Below are 25,372 nucleotides of genomic sequence, written 5' to 3'. Positions count from 1 at the left end.
ATTCCATGCCAGTACTAGTAGATTCCTCTGCAGGATTTGTGGCCATAATGTGCATCATGACTACAAGCAGCCAAAACATTCAACTTGGGATTTCTTTTTTGGTAGCAAAGGAAGTAATTAAAATCTGTTTCTTACTGCTTACACTGACACTGTACAGCTAACAGCGTGTCATGTGCTTCAGATTAAATATTATATTGGAGTGGGGGAAGATCCAGTTGATTTCTCCAATATAATTATTCAGGAGTAAATCAGATGTTCTGCTAGGTAAAGATTACACATGTACATTTTTGTGTGCTACATTTTAAAAAACAAACAGAACCTCTTAATGCTAAGAAGTAACTCTGAACATTTTCCCCTAAGATTACAGAATTGTTCCTTTTTGTGTTTGTACATTGGACAGCACTTTGTACATTAATTTTTGTTTCTCTAGTAAATGAAGCAGTTCTTCTTCGAGTGATTGCTCACATCCATTCCAGTTAGGTGTGCGCGCCGCGCGTGCACGTTCGTCGGAAACTTTTTACCCTAGCAACTCCAGTGGGCCGGCAGGTCGCCCCCTGGAGTGGCGCCGCCATGGCGCTCAATATATATCCCTGCCGGCCCACCCGCTCCTCAGTTCCTTCTTACCGCCGTGTCGGTCGTTGGAACTGTGGAGCGCAGCATAGCTGTCCTCCACGTCCCTAGCTCTCCTTGTTATCTCTCGTTATTGTTATAGTTGTTAGTTAGATTGTTAAGTATAGATAGTAGTAATTAAGTGTAAATAGGCTGTAAATAGTTGTTGGCCGGGGGCATTAGCCCTTCCCGGCACCCGGCTCATGCCTGGTTCGCCGGGCTTCAAGCAGTGTGCGGCCTGCAAGAAGCCTATGCCTACCAGCGACCCCCACGACGCGTGCCTGAAGTGCCTGGGGGAATCGCACAGATCGGACAAGTGCCGCATCTGCAAGGCTTTTAAGCCAAGGACAAAAAAGGAGAGGGATCAAAGACTCCGGACTCTCCTTATGGAGGCGGCACTTGACCCGGCGGCTTCGCAGGCCGTGATCTCGGCGCCGGCACCGGATCGCACCGGCACCGAAAAGACTCCCCGGCACCGACCTTCTCCGGCACCGGGGGCAGAACCAAGACCGTCGAAGTCTGCTACTCCGGCCAGGCAGACCCGACTGGAGCGCCCGGCCTCAACATCGGCCGCGGCGCCGCCGGCACCGTCGACTCCGGGCCCGGCGGGTCCGTCGAGTCCAGTGCCGCCAAGCTCCCCCATGAGATCTGGGGTTGAGATATTGGTCCCATCCACGCCGGAGACCTTCGCCTCGACACGGGACCTCATTGCCTTGACTGAGCCTACTCAGCTGCCACCCCCGGTACCTCCGGTGCGGGTCGCGTCTAGAGGCAAGCCCATGATGTCGGCACCGTCTCGGGACTCGCGCTCGCGGTCCAGGTCCCGACGTCACGGCAGGTCGAGATCTCATCGCCGCTCGCAGTCCCGGCACCGCTCTCCTCGGCGGTACCGGTCGCATTCGCGGCACCGGTTGACCTCAAGGCGGTCACGGTCGGACTCCAGCCGCCGATACCGGCACCGTGACTCCAGGAGCCAGTCCCGCCGTCACTCGCCGCACCGGTCGACCTCCCGGCACCGAGCTGGTGGCAGGTCCCGGTCCAGATCCCGGCACCGAGACAGAACCCGGTCCCGATCCCGGCACCGATATGACTCCCGGTACCGATCCCCGGCACCGAGAAGATCGTCCCTGCCGACCCGCACAGATCCTTACCAGCCAGGGTCGGCCCCGCCGTGGCCTTCTAGACAGCCGTCGGTCTCCTCTCAAACGGACAGCGGGTATGCGCTGGGCACCGACCGGCAGGCGGCGCTCTTTCACGACCCGCCACAACACGATCAAGGCCCGCAGCAGTGGGGGTTTTGGACACCCTGGGCATACCATCAAGCCCAGGGGCCCCAACAGCTTCCTGCTAGGCCTGCGACGGCGGAACACAGGGTGCCGGAAGCCTCGTTGTCTCGCCCCCCTCCCTCCCCGGATGGGGAGGAAGGGTCCAAGCAGCAAGACTCCGCTCTGGCTCCGGAGACAGAGGCGAGGGCCGAGGGAGACCCCCCATTGGACACTCTCTTGCCGGGGGTCTCCTCATCCTCCTCCCCTGATGAAGCGGTGGCTGGTACCTCCTCCAGTAGCCCCCCCCCGCTGGATCTCAGGGCGCACCAAGACCTCCTCAGGCGAGTAGCTCAGAATCTGAGCCTACAAGCCGAGGAGGTCTCGGAAATAGAGGATCCGATTTGTTACCATCCTCTCATCGGACGCTCCCACCAGGGTCGCCCTACCCTTCATAAGGACCATCCAGGCCAACGCCAATACCATCTGGCAGTCACCGGCCTCCATCCCCCCTACGGCGAGGGGCGTCGAGAGGAAGTATATGGCCCCCTCTAAAGGCTATGAGTACCTCCATATACACCCGACACCGTGTTCCCTGGTGGTACAATCGGTAAATGACAAAGAGCGTCATGGGCAGGAAGCTCCAGCCCCCAAATCCAGGGAGGCCAGGCGAATGGACCTCCTCGGACGTAAAGTATACTCGGCTGGGGCGCTGCAGCTCAGGGTTTCAAACCAGCAAGCCCTGCTCAGCAGGTACGCTTTCAACTCCTGGGTGGCAGCAGACAAATTTAAAGAGCTGCTGCCGCAAGACGCCCGCCAGGAATTTGCAGCCATCTTAGATGACGGCAAGAAGGTTGCACGTACATCTTTGCAAGCTTCTTTGGACGCTGCAGACTCGGCTGCCCGCACCCTCGCGTCGGGGGTAACGATGCGCCGCATCTCCTGGCTGCAGGTCTCTGGCCTTCCTCCGGAGCTCCAACATACCATCCAGGACCTCCCATTCGAAGGCCAGGGCCTGTTTTCCGAAAAGACAGACCCCAGACTTAAGAGTCTGAAGGACAATCGGGTCATTATGCGCTCCCTCGGGATGCACACACCGGGAACGCAACGCAGACCCTTCCGGCCACAGCAACAACAGCAGCGCAGGCCATATTCCCAGTTCCGCCAACGGCAGGACCTTAATAGGCGCCGTGGCAGGAATGGAAGGCGCAGGCATTCGGGGAACCAAGGGGGGCAGAACCAAGGCTCCTCTAAGCCCCCGCCTGGACCCAAGCCTTCATTTTGAAGGTGCGCCCGAGGGCGCAGTAACAGTTTCCCCCATGGATCCTTCCCCCCCGTTTTCCAACCGCCTTTCGTTTTTCCTCCCGGCGTGGACCCAAATAACATCGGACCGCTGGGTCTTACGCACGGTGCAGACGGGTTACCGCCTGCAGTTTGTATCATTTCCTCCTTCCCGCCCCCCTTCCTCGTCCCTCTTCAGGGACCCCTCTCACGAGCAATTCCTTCGGCAGGAGGTACAGACACTCCTCAGCAAAGGAGCTATAGAGGCGGTTCCGGAAAACGAGAAAGGCAAGGGGTTTTATTCCCGTTACTTTCTGATCCCCAAGGCCAAGGGAGGCCTCAGGCCTATCCTCGACTTGCGAGAGCTCAACAAGTACCTGGTGAAGTTGAAGTTCCGCATGGTATCCCTGGGGACCATTATCCCATCCCTGGATCCGGGAGACTGCTACGCCGCCCTCGACATGCAGGACGCGTATTTTCACATTGCCATTTGGCCACACCACAGACGTTTCCTTCGTTTCGTGGTGGGCCCCCTTCATTACCAGTTTGCAGTCCTCCCATTTGGCCTTTCTACGGCCCCGAGGGTATTTACAAAATGCATGGCAGTCGTTGTGGCACATCTTCGACGCAGTCGTATCCACATGTTCCCTTACCTAGACGATTGGTTAATTCGGGGCACGTCGGAACGGCAAGTTTGCAGCCATGTCCGCGTGATCACCGGCCTGTTTGCTACTTTGGGCCTCTTGATAAACATGGACAAGTCCACCCTGATCCCCACGCAGAGGGTGGAGTTCATCGGGGCCGTCCTGGACGCCACTGTGGCCAGGGCTCTGCTGCCGTTGCAGAGGTTCCAGGCATTGTCGGCGATCGTTCAACGACTGCGGGAAGCCCCCTTGACATCAGTGCGGACATGTCTAGCCCTGTTAGGCCACATGGCGGCTTGCACCTTTGTGACGGGTTACGCTCGGCTCCGCATGAGGCCCCTCCAGTTGTGGCTCATCAATCATTACCGGCCGACAAGACAGCCGCGAGACATGCTGGTCACGATCCCCCAAGGGGTGTTAGATTCTCTCGACTGGTGGCTAGACCAGTCCGTGCTATGTGCGGGGCTCCCTTTCCACCCACCTCAACCCTCCGTGTCCCTGACAACGGATGCCTCAGATTTAGGCTGGGGGGCCCACCTGGGAACCCTGAGAACGCAGGGCCTGTGGTCCCCGGAGGAGGTGGGGTTGCATATCAACAAGCAAGGCGGCACCAGATCCTCTCCCCTGTGTCACGAGGCGATGCGACTCTGGGACTTTTGTGTAGCCCACTCCATTCACCTCACGGCTTCCTTCCTCCCCGGAGTACGGAACACGCTGGCGGATCGCTTGAGCAGATCCTTCCTGTCGCACGAGTGGTCCCTTCGCCCGGACGTCGCCCTCTCCATCTTCCAGAGGTGGGGTTATCCCCGTGTGGACCTCTTCGCGTCCGGGGGGAACAAGAAGTGCCAGGCGTTCTGCTCCTTTCAGGGCAGGGAGCCCGGGTCGATAGCGGATGCCTTCCTTATTCCGTGGTCGACCCACTTGTACTACGCGTTTCCTCCGTTCCCACTGGTCCACAGGGTCCTTCTGAAGGTGCGCAGGGACAGGGCTCGCGTGATCATGGTAGCCCCGGCGTGGCCCAGGCAGCATTGGTACCCCATGCTGCTGGACCTAGCCATAGCCGACCCAGTTCCCCTGCCCCTTCACCCGGACCTGATTACCCAGGAGCACGGGACCCTCTGTCACCCGGACCTGCAGTCGCTGCACCTAGCGGCGTGGTTCCTGCGTGGCTGACCGGCTCTGAGCTGCGCTGCTCCACACCGGTGAGGGAGGTGCTTTTGGGCAGCAGGAAGCCTTCCACGAGAGCGACATATTCGGCCAAGTGGAAGCGTTTCTCCTGTTGGTGCGTGGAGAGAAATCTCTGCCCTATGGAAGTTTCGGTGGCCAATATCTTAGACTATGTTTGGTCCCTCAAACAGCAGGGTCTGGCGATATCGTCGTTGCAAGTCCACCTGGCAGCTATCTCCACCTTTCACCCGGGTGCGGATGGTCGCTCTGTTTTTTCTCACCCGACGGTGTCTAGATTCCTTAAGGGACTGGAACGTTTATACCCTAACGTCCGACTCCCTGCTCCAACCTGGGATCTTAACTTGGTGTTGTCTCGGCTCATGGGACCCCCCCTTTGAGCCGTTAGCTACTTGCTCCCTGCTTTACCTCTCTTGGAAGACTGCCTTTTTAGTAGCTATCACCTCAGCGAGGCGGGTGTCGGAACTCCGGGCTCTTGTGGTAGACCCCCCGTATACAGTCTTCCACAAAGATAAGGTGCAGCTGAGGCCACACCCTGCCTTTCTCCCCAAGGTAGTCTCGTCCTTCCACATCAGCCAAGAGATATTCCTTCCGGTTTTTTTCCCGAAACCTCACTCCTCAGGCAGGGAGCAGCAGCTCCACTCGCTTGATGTCCGTAGGGCTCTCGCGTTCTACGTGGAGAGGACCAAGCCCTTCCGCAAATCCCCCCAGCTTTTCGTGGCGGTAGTGGACCGCATGAAGGGGCTTCCTATCTCCTCCCAGAGGTTATCCTCATGGGTGACGTCCTGTATCAGGACCTGCTATGACTTGGCCCACGTCCCTACGGGCCGTGTGACTGCGCATTCTACCAGGGCGCAGGCGTCGTCGCTGGCTTTCCTCGCCCGTGTGCCCATCCAGGAAATCTGTCGGGCAGCGACCTGGTCATCGGTCCACACCTTTGCTTCCCACTACGCCCTGGTCCAGCAGTCAAGAGAGGATGCGGCCTTCGGATCTGCAGTGCTCCATGCCGCGACTTCTCACTCCGACCCCACCGCCTAGGTATGGCTTGGGATTCACCTAACTGGAATGGATGTGAGCAATCACTCGAAGAAGAAAAGACGGTTACTCACCTTTGTAACTGTTGTTCTTCGAGATGTGTTGCTCACATCCATTCCACACCCGCCCTCCTTCCCCACTGTCGGAGTAGCCGGCAAGAAGGAACTGAGGAGCGGGTGGGCCGGCAGGGATATATATTGAGCGCCATGGCGGCGCCACTCCAGGGGGCGACCTGCCGGCCCACTGGAGTTGCTAGGGTAAAAAGTTTCCGACGAACGTGCACGCGTGGCGCGCACACCTAACTGGAATGGATGTGAGCAACACATCTCGAAGAACAACAGTTACAAAGGTGAGTAACCGTCTTTTTCCATTTGTTTATGTGGGTATTTCCTCCTGCCACAGTGAGGGGGAGAGGCGTTTTTAAAAATGTGTGGTAAAATGTTGAACTAATTGGGACTTGGAGGGCAGGACATGTAGGACCTCAGAATACCTGATTTTTTTGAGATTATCTAGATTTTAAATTGGTTTCCTTTTAAGATTTTTATATTAACCTTAACTCTTCCACCTTACCTACGTATAACCCAATTTGGTCTTCAGATTCATGCAACTCCTGGTGAAATTGATCAGTATGAAGGCACAAGTACTTCTGTTTTTTATGTAAATGGTGTATGCTTAAAATAGAGCTATTTCAAAGTGTGTGTAATTTGGGCAATTTAAGGTTACTTTGAGATCATTAATGTAAATTTGTGGGGTTTTTTTTCCTGTCTCCAGAAAGAGAGTAGTTCTAATCAGTATTATTTTTACTCTAAATTCTTAGTGTGGATTTTATTAATCTATTTGATCAGTTATAATTTGGCTATTGCACAAATAAAACTGAAATAATTTTCATAGCTACACTAAGTAATAAATTGAATGCTGAGTTGCATTTTAAAGTTAACATTGTGATTGATAACTGATTTTTTTAAAAATACATTAAATTCCACTAAGTATAGTGTTATGGGGCTAATTGGCTGAGCAAAGAAATCTGACATCACTGAGCTGAGTGAAAATCTGTTCATTACAGATATTTGAACATCACATCCAGTCAGTTCCAAAACTTGATGTTTTAGGTATCAGTGGGCAAAAATCTGAAGGGGGTAATAGGGGATCCATGGAGCTTGTTGAATCTTGCAGCAGCTTCAGCTGCCTCTGTAATGGTCTTTAGATTGAAGAACTAGTTGATGGCAGCCACTAACGCTTTCCAGTATAACTATATCACCCATCTCAGCTCTGCCCATCCTCCAAGTACAGTTTAAAATTGTCGACATCCTGAATTACTTACCTCCCGGTCAGAAGAGAGAGAAAAGAAATGAGAACGTGGGGAGAGGGAATAGGGAGGAATGAGTAGGCAGGCTATTCATCCTGCTTTGAAGGTTTGTTCCTGTCTGGTACTGAGACAAAATTGGACATGGCTCCCAGCGGAAGTGGAGTCATGCCATTCTGAGAAGTACCAAAATCTTGTATCCTGGGAATATGTGAGTGGACATTGGGGAAATGGGGAGGGCACAGAGAGCCCGTGGCATGGGGAGAATGGGGGGCCACATTATTTCTGGCCTGAGGTGGAGGGTGGAGTGGCTGCAGAGAGTCCCTGAAATTGTAGGAGATGGGAGAATGGCATACAAGGAGCTTATGGAGGGAATGAAGGATGTCATGGAGTCTGTAATGTGCTTTTTTTTTATGCTCTCAGCCTATAGAAGCAACAAGTGTGTGATCCTCTAGTTTGCTGAATATTGTATACTGCAGACATGCATTCTCTGTGCGGTTGTTTAACTGTAAACTTACATTGTCAATAGTATCAAAACATATACTGATTTCTTTGTGTTCATGATTCCATAGTCCAGAGTTTATGGCACTCCCCTCTTTTGTTCCCCTTCTCTCTCTCCCACACTTTTTAAGGCAAGACTACGTAACTGGAGGCTAGAGTGGGAAATGGGAGCTTTGTAGTTCAGAATGCTTGTAAATGATCTAAAGAGTGGTTTCTAAAAAGTAACAGAATAGCTCTTTTAACTATCCATACTAGTTGGCTGCAGTACTGACTGCACTCAGAATACTAGAAAAGATTCAAGTTCTGGCACCTGTTAATGCAAGTGTTTGGTTTTTGTTTTGTTTTTTAAATCCCTTCATCTCTGAACTAGTTGCTGCCATATGCAAAATCTGCCTTCCGCAGCTTTTAAGCATTAAGATGTCAATAATAGTTGAAGGAGACGCGCTCAGATCCGTTAATCTCTATACACCAAAACAGATGATGTATGTTTCTTTAGGTGGAAGGGAGGGAGAGAATATATATTGGATATTGAGCTGGGAATTTGGAGCTGATCATCCTCTTTAAAAATGATGGCTTGTATTTTATTTAGGATGCTGAAGAGTTTCCTGACCTGGCAGCTGCTTCTGACCGAAAAAACAGGGTGGAGACTCAGAAATCATCCTATGCTCCTGTTAGCAGAAGGCAGCCTGAAGTAAGAGATCTTGTCAGATCCCATACACTTGCTTTGCATCTCCAAAAACCGAACAGAGAAAAATGGAAACTTTTTTAAAATGTTGAATTTTCATATTAGTTGTGCTTCAATTTGATGAAGAGGCTTGCTCTTAGAATGTGTAAGGGAAAATGGATACAGATGTCGACTGCAGTGTTGTAGCCATGTTGCTCCTAGGATATTAGAGAACCAGGTGAGTGAGGTAATATCTTTTATAGGACCAACTTCTGTTGGTGTGAGACAAGCTTTTGAGCTTACACAGAGCTCTTCTTCAGGTCATATGTAAGCTCAAAAGTTTCTCTCACCAGCAGAAGTTGGTTCAATAAAAAAGATGACCTCACCCACCTAGTCTCACAGGTATCTGTCTGCTGAGTATGTCACCTGGCTCTGCAGCCTGATTAGTGTTAAATCTACTCAGTTGTATATCTAGGGCATTTCATTGACAGTCTGCAGCAAAGGTAAGAACTGTACAACTTTTTGGGAAAAGTAATCTACCTGCATATGCACTCCTTTCACTGTTTTCCACTTTAAAATCATCCTTCAGTGAAGGAGCAAGTCTAATGCTTTATCTGTACTATCAGCTTATGTCAGCATAACTATATCACTGGGGTGTGGAAAAGTGATGTAGCTATATCAACCTAACCTCCAGTATAGACAGCACTGTGTTGATAGGAGGGCAGCTCTCCTGTCGGCATAGATAGTGTCTTAGCTAAGTGCTACTGTAGCACTGTGAGTGTGTGGACAAGCCCTAAGCCATTTCTGTGTTACACTGAAGTAGTATTTCTAAACCTTTAGGCTGTGACCCGCAAGAGGGTGACACAAGACAGTTGAGGGGTGGAGCCTGTCACAAAGTGTTAAACTTTTCTTCTAAAGTAAAAAATAAAAAATTTCCAGAAGAACTTGGAGGTAGCGCAAACCTTCAAAGTTTGTGAGATAAAGCATGGTCTCAAAACACACACACATCATATAGGCTTGTCATATTTTTTTGTTGTTATAATAAATGTAGAGAGGTCTCAAAAATATTTTTCACCACTAACCAGAAAAGATTGAGACATTTGCATTAGAAGAACTTAGTAGGCAAACTAGAAATACTGAAGAAAGATAGAAGACTTGGATGTAGTTGACCAGTCTAGCAGCCAATGAATGCTCACTTTTTCTCAGAGGAAACGCATTGCTTACAATTTCAGGTCTGGGTCACAGCTCCTGTTACTGTAGGTAGACTTGATTACCACAGGTTCCCTTTATCCCCCTGCAGATATTCATATTGCTTACATTTTGGTGGTTTGTCTACAGTATATGACAGGAGTCTAAACATTTTCTGTACTTTCTTTCTGTTTTTGACTTTCAAAGGTACATCTAACCAAAGAGTCCTGTGACAGTCATTGTCAAAATGATACATCAAACTTGGGATCTGTTGTAACAGCAGGGAAAAAAACAGGGAAACATGCCTCATCTGCTGTGTTGGAAAGAAAAAAACCTCAGGTAAACCAGTTCCCATTGAAACTAAGTGATCATAGGCTGAAATTGCAGAGAGAACTGGCATGTTTAGCAGTAAAGACCAAAAGGTTCAAACTTAAATGCCAGTATATCTTTTTTTGTATCTACAGTAAGTGACCTGATTCTTTAGCTGGAAGCTCTTGGCACCTGTGAAAATCAAACCACTTTAGGTTATCAGATGTGTGAAAATGTGGCCAGTGTATCTTTTCACTTGTTTTTGCAGTGTATGTGTTTTAAGTACAGGAACTCCTTGCTTAACATTGTAGTTATGTTCCTGAAAAATGTGACTTTAAGCAAAATAAGTGAATCCAATTTCCCCGTAAGAATTAATATAAATGGGGCGGGGGTTAGGTTCCAGGGAAGTTTTTTTCACCAGACAAAAAACTATATATTGTATAGATATACATACAGTATACGTTTTAAACAAATAATGTAATACTATTCACAGCTATGATGATTGTGAAGTTTGGTTGAGGTGGTGAAGTTAGAGCGTGGAAGAGGGAGGGATATTTCCCAGGGAATGTCTTGCTGCTAAATGATGAACTAGCACTGGGCTGAGCGCTCAAGGATTAACACTTTGTTAAGGTAGCCTCTCACACAAGGCAGCATGAACACGAGGGAGGGGAGACAGCATAGCAGACAGACACACCAGGTGTGTGGGGGAGAGAGAGATGCACACTGCCCCTTTAAGTAAGCTGACCCACTCTTAAGTGCATTGTCTTTTTAAGTGGATCAGGAAGTTGACAGCAGCTGCTGCTCCAAGCTCTCTCTGTCGGTGTCCCTTCCCTGCTCTATATGGAGAAGGGGTAAGCGGGCTGCAGGAGCAGGGGGGAGGGACATTAGCGGGGGAGGGATAGCTCAGTGGTTTGACCGTTGGCCTGCTAAACCCAGGGTTGTCAGTTCAGTCCTTGAGCGGGCCACTTAGACATCTAGGGCAAAATCAGTACTTGGTCTTGCTAGTGAAGGCAGGGGGTGGACTCAATGACCTTTCAAGGTCCCTTCAGTTCTAGGAGATTGGTATATCTCTAATTATTACTATTTATTACTAGTGTGCCCATGGGTGCTGTCCCCACACCCCCCCCCCCCCCCCCCGGCACGGCAAGCAAGAGTTTCTGGGAGCAGCTCTAGCAGAGGGCAGGAGCAGCACATGGTAGTGGGGGGAGGGACAGCTGAACTGCCAGCAATTGGTAGCCTGCAATTGATAGCTGCTGGGCGGCTTCAGCACAGGGAACTTGGGGGGAAGGGGCTACCGGTCCACCCTGGTTACAAGCCTCCCACCAGCTAGCTGCAATGGGCTGCTCTTCCTGAAAGCAGTGGACAAAGCGGGCAGCTGCCAAACGACGTTAGACAGGAACATTGCACAACTTTAAATGAGAACGTTCCCTAATTGATCACCAACGAAACAACATTAACTGGGACAACTTTAAGTAAGGAGTTACTGTATTGGAGATTGTCCCCTTAGCCCATCTGATTTGATCATGACGTGCCCTATCCTAATCCAGTTTCTTAAGAATTCAGAAACAGTTTGAGCTGGAGTCTTAAGGATATTGCACACCCAGATATTGTATTCTCACTTCTACATCCAACCATAGGCACATCATTTTTAAGTTGCGGAAGGAAAGCAACTTCTGTTTAGGGCCTGCAGTGCTTGCCCCCAGGCTACCTTTTAAGAAATGAGAGAATGACATGAACTGCCTTATTCCAAAAAAATCTTGCTGGATCAAGCTTGACTTGGATTTATTAGCATTCTACTGGGTATATATTGTTCTCTCTAAACTTTGAGAAATGCTTTTACTGTTTCTGTGGGTTCTTCAAAATTATTTTCAACTTGATATCAGACAGGTAGTACGGCAAGCTAGTAGTCAGCCATGCAGAGCTAGGTTGTAGCATAGCTCTGGTAATGGAAGTAAATCAGAATGCCCATGTCTCATGCTTCCTGGCTTGGCTTGTTGTTGGAATGGTACATTACTAAAATGATGATGGCTGGGGCTACGATGCAAGAGAGAGTTTCAACGATGTTGGAAGGTAACCTTGGTTTGGACATATTGCTTACTCTGGCACGGTTTGTGTACAGAAATCAAGGAGGACCATAGTCCTGCAGAGATCTTCTTGTGTCTTATTTAGGTAGCTATAAAACAACATTTTGTTAGTACTTTCTGCCTTAAGCCTGGCCTACACTTAAAAATTCAATTGACTTAACCATGTTGCTCAGGACTATGAAAAATTTTGTACCCGGACTACAGTGGTAAGGTTGATCTCACCCCTGGTGTAGACACAGCTAGGTTGATGAAAGAATTCTTCTGTTGACCTCACCACCACCTCTGGAGTAGTAGATTAACTACATCAATTGAAAAAACCCTGCTGGTGATGTAGGAAGTGTCAACATTACAGCGGCACAGCTGTAGTAGAGACATACCCTAAGTTTCACGTTTCTGCCTCTGTTAGGTTATTCATTTACAGTAATAAAAGCAAGAACATGAAGCATCTATAAATTTGGATCTAAAATTAATGTTGTCTCTGGACAGAATAGGTATAGTGCCAGCCGTGGAAGAGGATACTTGCCCACCTTCTTGGACTGAGACACAGGAAAATAAGGCTATTTGTTTGATGGCACAAAGAAGGAATCACTAGAGCATTCTTTTCAAAGAAAGGCATTAGGAAGGGTGAGGTGTCTGCCCAGGCCCAGGTGCTGAAAAACAGCTGCTAAAAACAAAAATGCATCAACTATTTATCCTATATGTTTCTGAAGTAAAATTAGTAACTCCAATAAGTGTTCTAGTAAAAGGTACCTGACATACTTCCCAAAACAGAAGCCTATTCAGTTGTGAAATGTCTTACGATGCAAGTGTAAAGAGGTCTTTGGTGCTGTGTTTCAGTAAGTGTCAAAAAACATACATCATTAATCCCAAACAATCACTGTTCCAAAACATTAAGATTTGATGTGATTTCCACTTGTTTTTTGATCTTTAAATACAAGTATTCGTGAATGAATGTCTCCATAGTATATTGTATGACTCAAGAAGGGCAGCCTCTTAAGATCTGAAATGGGAGAACCCATGTTTCATTCCTGTCTTCCTTAGGAAGCTTCTAAGAGCAGTGGAAAGAAGAGTCAGATTCCAGTGAAGTTGGATTTGGGAGGCATGCTGGCTGTATTGGAGCAGAAGCAACATGCAGAGAAATCAAAACAGTCCTCAAAACCTGTGGTGCTTTCAGGTACAAGCTATAATTAGATTTCCTTTTTTCATGTCAACTGTGTTGGTTTCAAATATGGGAAATTAAAAAATAACCTCACTTTGAATATGTGGTAATTGAAGAAATATACTTCACATTTGTGATGGACAAGAAAATCAAAGTGAAGCAAGCTATATATGAAAAGTTAAGATAGGGAAGAACCACAATTTAGCTGGAAAATATCTTTTCAGATGAGTTGGAAAGATGACTGAAAATTAACTGAAAAGATGGCAAGAAGGGACATATTTGGTCTTTAGTGTGCTTTATGATGTATAGGGATAGCCAAAGTCCATTTCAGCTTGGCATTTTGCTTTTGTTTTTAAAACTAAAACTGTCAGGTCTTGTTTGCTCTCCCTTTGGTCTTCTTTATTGACAATTGGGGTAAGATTATGACATTACAAGAGACAAGACTGGAACCTGAGCAAATGAAAGCAAAGAGAACTTCAGTCAGTTTCATTTTTTTGAATACTGATTTCACTGAAACTCCTGACAAACCAGTCTCTTGGAAGAAAAGCTCTCTGGTAAAGATTCAAACCGTTCCATCCTAGCCCTTTCAGCTGAGGGCTGAGAACTCCCACAGCAATTCCCTGGCACGTGGAAGAGTTATCTAGGCAAAAACAAAAGATAAGACTGTTAGAAGTGTTTGTTAGTTGTGAAGTAAAAAATGAGCAAAAACCTGGCTATAGGGAGGGAAAGAAATGCTTTCAGGCTTTATTTGTATATCCTAAAGAAACAAAAATGGCACAACACATTGCATTGTAGATCACTTGTAAGGAAAACTTCCACGTAACTACATTAGTTCAAGTAGGAAAAAACGTAATAATCCATTTCTATCACTTGACAATGATTAAGAATTTCTCTCCTTATTTTGGAATTGTGGAAACAATGTACTGAGTTGAAGTAACTCTAAATACGGTAAAATTAATTTCATAACTTTTTTTATACCATGCCATTCTTGAGATTTCAAATGAATAACTGGAAGTATCAATTATCAGTGTTTTTTGTCTTTGTTCACTGTGAGAACTTGGAATACTTTGTGTATAATTTCTCCCAGCATTAAAGGCAGCCAAACTATAATATTGGAGAGGTACTAGCAACTACAATTGTTAATCCTAAATCCCAGAATAGTTTTAAAAAGTACTTGCATGAGGATAATTTTAGTGTGGATCGGAGGGTGGGGACAGGGTGAGTGGTGTAGCAGGAAGTAGAGCATCATGAATCATAGCGTCTGCTCCTGTAGTAGTAATTACATTAGATTACTTGTGCCTGGCGTTGTCTCATAAGAGGGATGAGACTGTCTTGGCTGTACCTAGGAGGGATAAGACAGCTATTGCATCGTCAAGAACTTTTTGAGACACAAGTGCTCACAATAAATCACTTGAGCCTGAGCCAAAATTTGAGTCTGGCTTGTAGGTTGTGAAATACCTTTGTGCTAACAGCTGATATAGCTGCAAAGAAGTAAAGAGAAATAGGAAAAGTCACAGAAATTTAGTAGTGTGACAAAGATAGCGTTTATCCACATTATTGCCTTTCTACCTTATACTTCGTTTTCAGAGTATGGTGAAAGTGAGAGAGTGACTCAGTCATAGTAATTAAACAGCTTTAAATTTTATAAAGGATGCTTTATATACAAGGACATTTGTCATCTTGTAGAACTAGAAGGAGATCACATCTTAACTATGTTAAATTACTGACTTGTTTGACAGCTTCAGAGCTTATTAAATGTGTTAATTGGTCCTAGAAACAACAAATAATATCTTATGATCTGTCTTACATCATAGTTTAAGTTTTAAATCATCAGCTGATTGGTTCTTGAGTACTTAAATTGAGCACTATCCTTATTTTTATTATATCTGTTAACCATTAGAGGGTAAGAGAAATACACTTGGATTTATTAATGTATGAAGGGAAAATGTTTAACTCTAAGGGCTACTTGTAGATAGTCTATAACCATTTACAAACAACAACAGTATTTACATTTTTGCCTTCAAAAATATTAGCAGTGGCTCAGTAAATATACAACACTGAGTAACTTCTTAATTATTTTTCTCCAAGCTGTGAATACACAGGTGACATGCATAGTTTGTGACAGATATATTGGAGCTTCAGGATTTTATGCATATTCCTGGTTCTGAAGCAGCACGTAACCTTTAGCTCTACCTACACACATCTTTTTATATTGAAGAACTTCCTTGGCTGTGTTCTCAACTTAGTTCTCATTTACGAAGTCTAGCCTGAATCATAGAATATCAGGGTTGGAAGAGACCTCAGGATGTCATCTAGTCCAACCCCCTGCTCAAAGCAGGACCAGTCCCCAGCAAAATCATCCCAGCCAGGGCTTTGTCAAGACTGACCTTAAAAACCTCTAAGGAAGGAGATTCCGTCACCTTCCTAGGTAACCCATTCCAGTGCTGCTTCACCCTCCTAGTGAACGTTTTTCCTAATATCCAACCTAAACCTCCCCCACTGCAACTTGAGACCATTACTCCTTGTTCTGTCATCTGCTGTCACTGAAGAGTCTATATCCATCCTCTCTGGAACCCCTTTCAGGTAGTTGAAAGCAGCTATCAAATCTCCACCCCCCCCCCCCTTCTCTTCTGCAGACTAAACAATCTCAGCCTCTCCAAGTCATGTGCTCCAGCCCCCTAATCATTTTTGTTGCCCTCCGCTGGATTCTTTCCACATCCTTCTTGTGGTGTGGGGCCCTGAACTGGACACTACTCCAGATGGCCTTCACCAATGCCGAATAGAGGGGAATGATCACATCCCTTGATCTGCTGGCAATGCTCCTGCTTATACACCCCAAAGTGCTGTTAGCCTTCTTGGCAACAAGGGTACGCTGTTGACTCATATCCAGCTTCTCGTCCACTGTAACCCCTAGGTCCTTTTCTGCAGAACTGCTGCATAGCCATTTGGTCCCTAGTCTATAGCAGTGCATGGGATTCTTCCATCCTAAGTGCAGGACTCTGCACTTGTCCTTGTTGAACCTCATCAGATTTCTTTTGGCTGAATCTACCACTCCTCCTCCCAGTTTAGTGTCATCTGCAAACTTGCTGTGCAGTCCATGCCATCTTCCAGATCATTAATGAAGATATTGAACAAAACTGGCCCCAGGACGACCCTTGGGGCAATCCACTTGATACCGGCTGCCAACTAGACATGGAGCTGTTGATCACTACCCATTGAGCCCGATGATCTAGCCAGCTTCCTATCCACCTTTATAGTCCATTCATCCAGCCCGTACTTCTTTAACTTGCTGGTAAGAATACTGCGGGAGACCATATTAAAAGCCTTGCTAAAGTCAAGGAATAACACATCCACTCCTTTCCCCTCATCCACAGACCCAGTTATCTTGTCATAGAAGGAAATTAGGTTAGTCAGGCATGACTTGTCCTTGGTGATTCCATGCTGACTGTTCCTGATCACTTTCCTCTCCTCTATGTGCTTCAGAATTGATTCCTTGAGGACCTGCTCCATGATTTTTCCAGGGACTGAGGTGAGGCTGACTGGCCTGTAGTTCCCCTGATCCTCCTCCTTTCCTTTTTTAAAGATGAGCACTACGTTAGCCTTTTTTTTCAGTCATCCGGGACCTCCCCTGGTCGCCATCAGTTTTCAAAGATAATGGCCGATGGCTCTGCAGTCACATCCGCCAACTCCTTTAGCACCTTCAGATGCAGCGTATCCAGCCCTATGGACTTGTGCTTGTCCCGCTTTTCTAAATAGTCCTGAACTACTTCTTTCTCCACAGAGAGCTGGTCACCTCTTCCTCATGTTGTGCTGCCCAGTGCAGCAGTCTTGGAGCTGACCTTGTTTGTGAAGACAGAGGGGAAAAAAAGCATTGAGTACATTAGCTTTTTCCACATCCTCTGTCACTAGGTTGCCTCCCTCATTCAGTAATGGGCCCACCCTTTCCTTGACTTTCTTCTTGTTGCTAATATACCTGAAGAAAACCTTCTTGTTACTCTTAACATCCCTTGCTAGCTGCAACTCCAAGTGTGATTTGACCTTCCTGATTTCACTCCTGCATGCCCTGAGCAATATTTTTATACTCCTCCCTGGTCATTTGTCCAAGCTTCCACTTCTTGTAAGCTTCTTTTTTGTGTTTAAGATCAGCAAGGATTTCACTGTTAAGCCAAGCTGGTCACCTGCCATATTTACTATTCTTTCTACACAACGGGATGGTTTGTTCCTGCAACCTCAATAAGGATTCTTTAAAACACAGACAGCTATCCTGAACTCCTTCCCCCATGTTGTTCTCCCAGGGGATTCTGTCCATCAGTTCCCTGAGGGAGACAGAATCTGCTTTTTCTGAAGTCCAAGGTCTGTATTCTGCTGCTCTCCTTTCTTCCTTGTGTCAGGATCCTGAACTCGACCATCTCATGGTCACTGCCTCCCAGGTTCCCATCCACTTTTGCTTTCCCTACTAATTTCTTCCTGGTTTGTGAGCAGCAGGTTAAGAAGAGCTCTGCCCAGAGTCGGTTCCTCCAGCACTTGCACCAGGAAATTGTCCTCTATGCTTTCCAAAAACTTCCTGGATTGTCGGTGCACTGCTGTATTGCTCTCCCAGCAGATATCAGGATGATTGAAGTCTCCCATGAGAACCAGGGCCTGTGATCTAGTAATTTGTTAGTTGCCGGAAGAAAACCTGGTCCACCTGTATCTCCCTGGTCTGGTGGTCTATAGCAGATTCCCACCATGACATCACCCTTGTTGCTCACACTTCTAAACTTAATCCAGAGACTCTCAGGTTTTTCTGCAGTTTGATACCAGAGCTCTGAGCAGTCATACTCCTCTCTTACGTACAGTGCAACTACCCCACCTTTTCTGCCCTGCCTGTCCTTCCTGAACAGTTTATATCCATCCATAACAGTACTCCTGTCATGTGAGTTATCCCACCAAGTCTCTGTTGTTCCAATCACATCATAGTTCCTTGACTCTGCCAGGACTTCCAGTTCACTTTGCTTGTTTCCCAGGCTTCTTGCATTTGTGTATAGGCACTTAAGATAAGTTGCTGATTGTCCCCTCTTGGGCTCTCCGGCTCATGCGTCCTCCCAGTATCCCACTTACCTCAGGGCTTTGATCTCCTTCCCCCAGTGAACCTAGTTTAAAGCCCTCCTCACTAGGTAAGCAAGCCTGCTTGCGAAGATGCTCTTCTTTCTCTTTGTTAGGTGGAGCCCCTCTCTGCCTGTCTTTCCTCCTTCTTGGAACACCATCCCATGGTCGTCAAAGAATCCAAAGCCTTCTCTCTGAAGGGAAGAGTAGCTACTGTGCACTCAGATTACTTAAAGTTGATACAAGACAGCTTATCAGCTCTGAGTAACTTGCTTGATATTAGGAAGGTACTATGTAAATACCCTTAAAAGCTCTAAGTAGAGAGATACAAAAAGTGGCTTGCAATATTTTCAGGAACAAATATAGCAAGTTCACTCTGCTGTTACTTCTGATGTCTTATTCATTGAAGGACTAAGGTAAAATGATTTCTGTGCAGATCCTGGAAGTTTCACAGACTTGATGCAGCTAGAAATTCTTGTTGGGAGTATGTTAGAGGAAAGATGGTCCAATGGTTAGTGTAGTTAGTGTGCTAGCTTGGGATTCGGGAGATCTAGGTGCAGTCTGTGCTCTACCACAGACTTCCTGTGTGACCTTGGGCAAGTCACGTACTGTCTCTGTGCCTCAGTTCCCCATTTGTAATGGGGATAATTCTTCCCTACCTAATAGGAGCATTGTGAGGATAAATACATTAAGGATTGTGAAGTGCTGACACATGATGATGGGAGCCTTATAAGTACCTTAGATATCTCATTTATTCATTTATTACACTCCAAATTGGGTGGTGTTGACTTGCAAGCAATTCACAAATACGAAGAGTGGAGGAGGTTAGACACATTTAACTTATTCACTACAAATAATTCTAGAAGCTCTAGCACATCCTTGAAGCTACCATAGAATCTGTTTGTGGAAGTGGAGAGGACAAAATCCCAAATGGCAAGTCTAAGTAGAACTTAGGTTTCTTAAAATTTTTCAGATTGGATTTGTATGATATTGAATGTAGCCTGCATTGCAATAGTTAGCTTAATTTCGTCTCCATATTTGTGAGATTGAGAGATCAGAGCTAATTAAGCTGATGGTATAATAGACGGGTAAGGTATTATTTTTTTGGGGAAGGAGCTGAGACAGACTAAAGCTTCGCCCTCTTACCCCTCAACTCATAAATTGCATAAAAAGTCTTTTATATGATGGAGGACCTGTTGCATTTACACTGACAGCCAGACACTAAATTTGCCTTAGATTTTGTTCAGATGTTAAAACTGAGTTACAGCTGTCTGATGAAAACTCTCTTATCTCAGTTGGCGGTGCCATACCATTGCTTTCAAAAGAACCTACAACAGTAACAAAAAATCAACAATTAAATCAAGGGAAGACACCACATAATCCATTGGACTCCAGTGCTCCTTTGGTAAAGAAAGGAAAGCAGAGAGAAGTCCCCAAAGCAAAGAAACCAACATCTCTTAAAAAGGTGCTCCAATTTATTACCTTTTATTAAATAGCTCTACTATTCTCTTTAACCATATCACCATCATCTGTTAAATGTATTAATCTGGATTTTAGCCTTGCTACAAATTCAGTTTTAGATATCCTTGATTTTTTTAAAAAAAAAGTTATTTTATATGATCAAGCTAAATATATTCTTCAGTGTTCCAAATCAGCATTCTCTACTCCAGACTCAAGCCACTTTATAGCATGAGGACTGTATGTATGCAAAAGTGCTCAAATCTTTGGATGGGGAAACGTATTAGATACCAAGTTCTGTAGTTTAGCCAGGCTGTGCTCAGTGCAGGTTTGGGCACGATGGTCTGATCTCCAGCATAAATTATAACAGCCTGAAAGATTCTCTAATCTCTGCCTGGTTGCCCATGGAGCTTTTATGGAAGCTGAAAATATAAGGGCATCCGAATCCCTTCCCATACCTCTTGGGCATCCCTTTTATACTGAGGCCAATGGCATAGCATTAGTTCTATATCACCTGGGATTCCTTAGTCCAAGGAGATCCTTATGGAGCCAGTTAGGATGGTTTAATAACTCTGCACTGCTGAAGTGCACCTGAAAATTGTACAGTATAAAAACTATTGCTAACAATGTGCCATGTGCTGTCTTGGACATTACCACCCATCGTTTCAGGCTGGGAACAGTGTTTTGTGGGTTTGGTTTTGTTTGTGTTTTTGTTTTTATTTTTGCTGTACAGTGTTTAGCACACTTAGGAGCTATTATAATAGAAGTATCTGGTTTTGCTTGTTTTTCCCCCTCTAATACAGACTTGTTTTTCCCCTATTGTAACTGGGCCCTATGGTGTGAGTGATCACAAAGCTTGGACCAATCAACTGAGCCAGTAGCCCCATACATGTTACCTGCTGCATAGCAAGCTACTCTGGGGGCTGTTGCAAATACAGGGAAGGATGACTGATTTCAAGAATCTGTCCACCGCTCTAGCTGTAGCAGCACACTTGTAATGTGTCATCAGACTGGCTCCAGTATTACATAGCTTTCCTCATCCCCAGTACTCCCCTTTATTACCCTGTACCACCACTCTCCTTTCCTTTCATCTTCTCCGTACCCTTCAGTTTTGTCTCTTTTTCTTTTCTTCCCCCCCCCCACCTCCCCACCTCACCCCTGCAGTTGAGGAACACTGATGTACTACAGACTGACTGGTTTTTACACGGTAGGATGTGAGGGAGTAAAGCCTCTATCCAGCAAAGGACCTTAAGTGCGTATGAAATTGGATTACTCTCACATTTTTATGTTCATACTTCAGTGCTTTTATCGGCCGCTTTTTTGGGGGCCAACTTTTTGCTCCAACTCATCACTACTCTTCAGCTTTTCTCTCAGTCCTTGTAGTTGGCCACCAGACGTTTCTCTTCCAGTTATGATGGTAGCCATTAGAAAGCATCAATGTTAATGTAGGGGCAGAAAATTCATCTTTTCCCCTTTGATACAGAGGCAGGCTAGGGCATATATGGCTTTTGGCTTGAGTCTTTATACTTACTCTGACATCAGGCTGCCTGAACCTGGAGTGAGGGGATATACCTACTATGAAACTCAAACCTTAGTGACATGGTGGAGTTAGTGTTTATGTAATTGGTCTCGGTGTTAAAACTTGATTGTATTGGTGCCTGCCTGACACTGAACTGTTTAATTTTTAAGATTATTTTGAAAGAGAGAGAACAGCGAAAACAGCACCTGTTAGAACAGACGACGATTCCAAAAGATGATGGAGATACTATTCATCAGTGTGAAGAATCCACAACTGAAGATCAGACACTTACTCAGGATACCAAAACAGGTATTTCCTGATGCTGAATGTCTTACCTTTTATTGGTTTGGGGGAGGCCTTTTAATTTTTTTAAAGAGCTAGCTCACTGGATACAACACTAGCAATGTCACACTTTCTGATGAGTAGGGACAGTGTGTAGGTGGCGGTGTGGGTGTAATTGCACTTGCTGCTTTAAAAAACTTGTACACAAGACTTGTGAAATGAAGATTACTATAGAGCTCAGGCCTCCACTGGGGATTTTCTAAAAGGTTTTTTTTGCAGAGTGAAGCTCCAGCCGAACTGTTAGAGCTGATACCCTGTGTCTGTGCTGCTGGATAATTGCGAGTCTAATTATTGTTGCCTCCTTTCTACATGTGTTGGATTTACTGTATTTGTAACTGCGTCACAGCACTGGTAAAGCTCCTCCTAGATGTTCACCATGTTGCCATGTTTGGCTCTTACCACGTTTATGCTCTTAAGCTTCCCTTGGTGTGAGTAGGCTGCAGCATTGTCTTTTCTTGACCCCTCTCGCACACTTATGTGCACTGGCTCTGTCTGTTACCAGTTCATTGAAATGGGGTCCTGCCTTCCTGGGGGCCTAAGCGCAGGACTAGCATTGACACCCCCCAGATGCCCTAGAAGCTTAAACTTACCCTTTCCCAGAACTCCGGCCTTGTGGGCACTCTGGATTTATACTTCACTTCTTCTTCAGATTACAGTCTTTGTAAGGGTTCCAGTCATTTTACTTTAGCCAGCACAAGAAACATGCAGCTGTAGAAAAAACAATAAAATATCTGCACACACTTTCCTGCTCAGTTTCCTCACCATTCTGACCTAAGCCCAAAATATGCTTCAGAGGCCTCTACACTGTTAAGGATCCACTTCCTGCAGCCCATGACTTCTCTGAATCGTGGAGTCTGTTTTGCTCCTGCAGCCAGCTTTCTGCTTCTGGTCTCTTCTCCTCCTTTCTGTAACCCCCGCATACAGTGCTCTTCTGCTGTCTTGCACAAGCGTCCTCTAAAATGGCTGGTGAGTGACCCTTTCATAAACTTCACTCCTTTGTGTCAGGTATCACTGCCCTGCCCTTCCCTCTTCTTCCCCCTCCTCACCCCCACCCATCTGCCTTGTCAAGTAAACAAAGTCCCCGGGAAATGATCTCTTGCGCCCGCGCGCACACAGTCAGCAACGTTTAACAACCCTCCAGTGTTATCCTTGTGTCAAGTGCAAGAATTCCTTCCATCAGTTCCTGTGGGTTTTAGCTCAGTATGGAGGCAAAAGATAGCAGAGAAGGCAAACAAGCCCCACATTGAAAATGAAGTTGAAAGTTTTGATATAGGCATGCAGAGTCTTCAGTATCAAACAATTTGTAAATTGTACATAGATTGCCCAAATTGTCACATAGTAGGAGTCTCCAAGGGAAGTGTTACCTAGCTTGCATCTGTCTCTAGAGAATCTCTCTCTCTTCCTTAGGCCATCTGATGCGTTTCTCTGCCAATATAGATCACTAACTGTTTTGTCTAGTCTGGGGTATTTTATGGGGCTTCCACTTCCACCATTTCCAAAAGGAAACTGCTCCCCACAGGCTAATAAATCATATTGTTACTGAGGGGTTTTATATATCCGCTACATTTCCCTGTCTTCACTGTATTCCATTATTCCCAGTTAAATCTGTACAGAATAATGTTGTATATGTTATGAATATACATTATGAGACTTTAAATTTGAACTAAATACTTCAGTTATTAAAGATTTTCTCTGAATCTTGAACATATGAAAGGAGAATTAAACTTCCCCTGCATTTGTAATTGCATTTTTATCAATTATAATGAAGATTGAAACTATTTAAGTGTTTAACAGCCAGTTTTCCAAGTGCTCCAAAATCCACATGCTTGCTTGAATTGTTTTGGAAATTGCTGTGACCAGTGGAGGCCTGAGATAGGATTAATTTTCCAGTTTAAAGATTGTTTGAGCAACTGTTTCCAGAAGTCCAGCCCCCCTAAAATCATCTGACATCAAAATTGTATGGTGCTTACAACTTTTTTTGCATGCACCTGAAGCTCACGCTATGGCTCTGCTATCCATCCTAATCAGGTGATCAGAACCAATGTTTTAAGTTATACAGACTAAAAGCTGATCTACAGTGTTGCCCACACCACATTGACAAGCCACAGAAAGTCATTTGCTCACGTGCAGCAGAAAGCACTCTGAAGCCAAAGGCTTTCCAAGCACCCTAGTATCACAGTAAGTGCGTGGCTCATGGTGATATGGCCACTGAACCTGAGTAGTACGCATGTATTATAAGTTTGAGTCCTGCCTTTGGCAGTCTCTTGATGTGGTGTGCACATTAGTTGCTGACTGTCTGCTCTTGGCCAAGGTCCTTTTAGAAATTTTACCCTGAGAGCAAAGTTTATAGTTTAAGATCTATATTTCAAACTATTCTAAAATCCATGTGCATACTTATATTTTACTTTTAGAAGTATTATCATGGAAAATAGTATTAACAAGAAGGAAGACAGAAGACTCTCTAGTAAACAGTAGCCTTGGGGTAATGTAATCATTCCACATGCTCCTCGCCCATTCCATGAACAATGGAGTTGAGGCCAGATCTACACTAAAAAAGTTAAGTTAACACAAATATATTGTTCAGGGATGTGAAAATCCACATCCCTGATCAACATAGTTAAGCTGTTCTAGACAATGCTAGGTCGACAGAAGAATTCTTCCATTTTCTTTGCTACTGTGTCTTAGGGAAGGTCTACCCTACAAACGCTGCATCAGTGCAGCTGCAGTGCTTTGATGAAGACACTCTAAGCCGACTGGAGAGAGCTCTCCCGTCAGATTAGTTACTCCACCTCCATGAGAGGCAGTAGCCATGTCAGTGGGGAAAGCTCTCCCACTGACATAGCGCTTTCTACGCAGGGGGTTACAGTCAGCATAACTACGTTGCCCAGGAGTGGATTTTTCATGCCTCCAAGTAACAGTCATACTGACCTACGTGTGTAGTATAGACCTGATTTCAGGGAGCTGGATTAACTCTAGCGATTGAAGAACCCCTCCTGTTGCTGTAATGAGTGGCTGTACTTAAGTGCTGCAGCAGTGTCAGTGTAGCCATAGTGTTACCCAGGGGTTTCTGAACCCAAAACTGTGGTAACTAGTCTTCGATTCCCAGGTGGTTCCAGGAAATAAATAAATGGGGGACCCACCTCTTCAATCCGATAAATGCTTGGTACACACGAGTGCTTTCACTCAAAGATCTCCTCTTTTTTTGAGCCTGATGTGCATGTCTAAAATAGCAATAGTCTAGAGCAATCCAGACCTAGTTATCCAAAACGTGAGATGGTGGTGAATGGTCAGCAGCAGGTTTCTGGTTGCCAGCCTTCCTCCTAGTCGCTAGGGAGTTGGATGTCAGACTCCTAGCTTGTAGAAATCCTCTCCGAACTTCTCCAAATACAGACTATAAACTTTTTATAGGTTGCTCAAAACAAAGGACATAACTTGTAGTAACCCCTAGTGGGCTAACAGTTTTCCTAGCATCAGGAAAAAACCTCAGAATTCTACTTGTCACCAAAGCAACTCCTAGTCATAATAGCAAGAAACTCAGTCATAGACACCCAGGTCCAAGGTCAGTTATCCACACTTCCTCCCATTCTCATGAACATGTCACTTAGTCTGTCCTTATTAGCAATGCTGCCACTGCAGCTATTTCACATGCTTATGCAAAGCTCAAGTTATTCCTGACTTTGTGGTGGTCTTGCTTGCAGTTAATAGTGGCTAAGTGCACAAAAGGACTTGACATAACCACAGCCA

At 45.8% G+C, this 25,372-nt stretch overlaps 1 protein-coding gene across 6 annotated transcripts in view; it reads left to right on the top strand.

Annotated features, from left to right (window-relative positions):
- SECISBP2 (SECIS binding protein 2) overlaps positions 1-25,372 on the top strand; it is a 53,929-nt gene that overhangs the window by 17,752 nt on the left and 10,805 nt on the right. For all 6 annotated transcript variants that reach the window (XM_050945677.1, XM_050945673.1, XM_050945671.1 and 3 more), the window contains 5 exons: positions 8,410-8,511; positions 9,880-10,011; positions 13,107-13,239; positions 19,605-19,774; positions 21,457-21,595. In XM_050945677.1, the coding sequence (XP_050801634.1) occupies positions 8,410-8,511; positions 9,880-10,011; positions 13,107-13,239; positions 19,605-19,774; positions 21,457-21,595 (676 nt within the window). The remainder of the gene's footprint in view (positions 1-8,409; positions 8,512-9,879; positions 10,012-13,106; positions 13,240-19,604; positions 19,775-21,456; positions 21,596-25,372) is intronic.

This window comes from Gopherus flavomarginatus, chromosome 3 (assembly GCF_025201925.1).
Source record: "Gopherus flavomarginatus isolate rGopFla2 chromosome 3, rGopFla2.mat.asm, whole genome shotgun sequence".
NCBI classification, from domain to species: Eukaryota; Metazoa; Chordata; order Testudines; family Testudinidae; genus Gopherus; species Gopherus flavomarginatus.
Note: the sequence above shows the minus strand (reverse complement) of the source record. Positions and strands in the feature narration are given on the sequence as shown.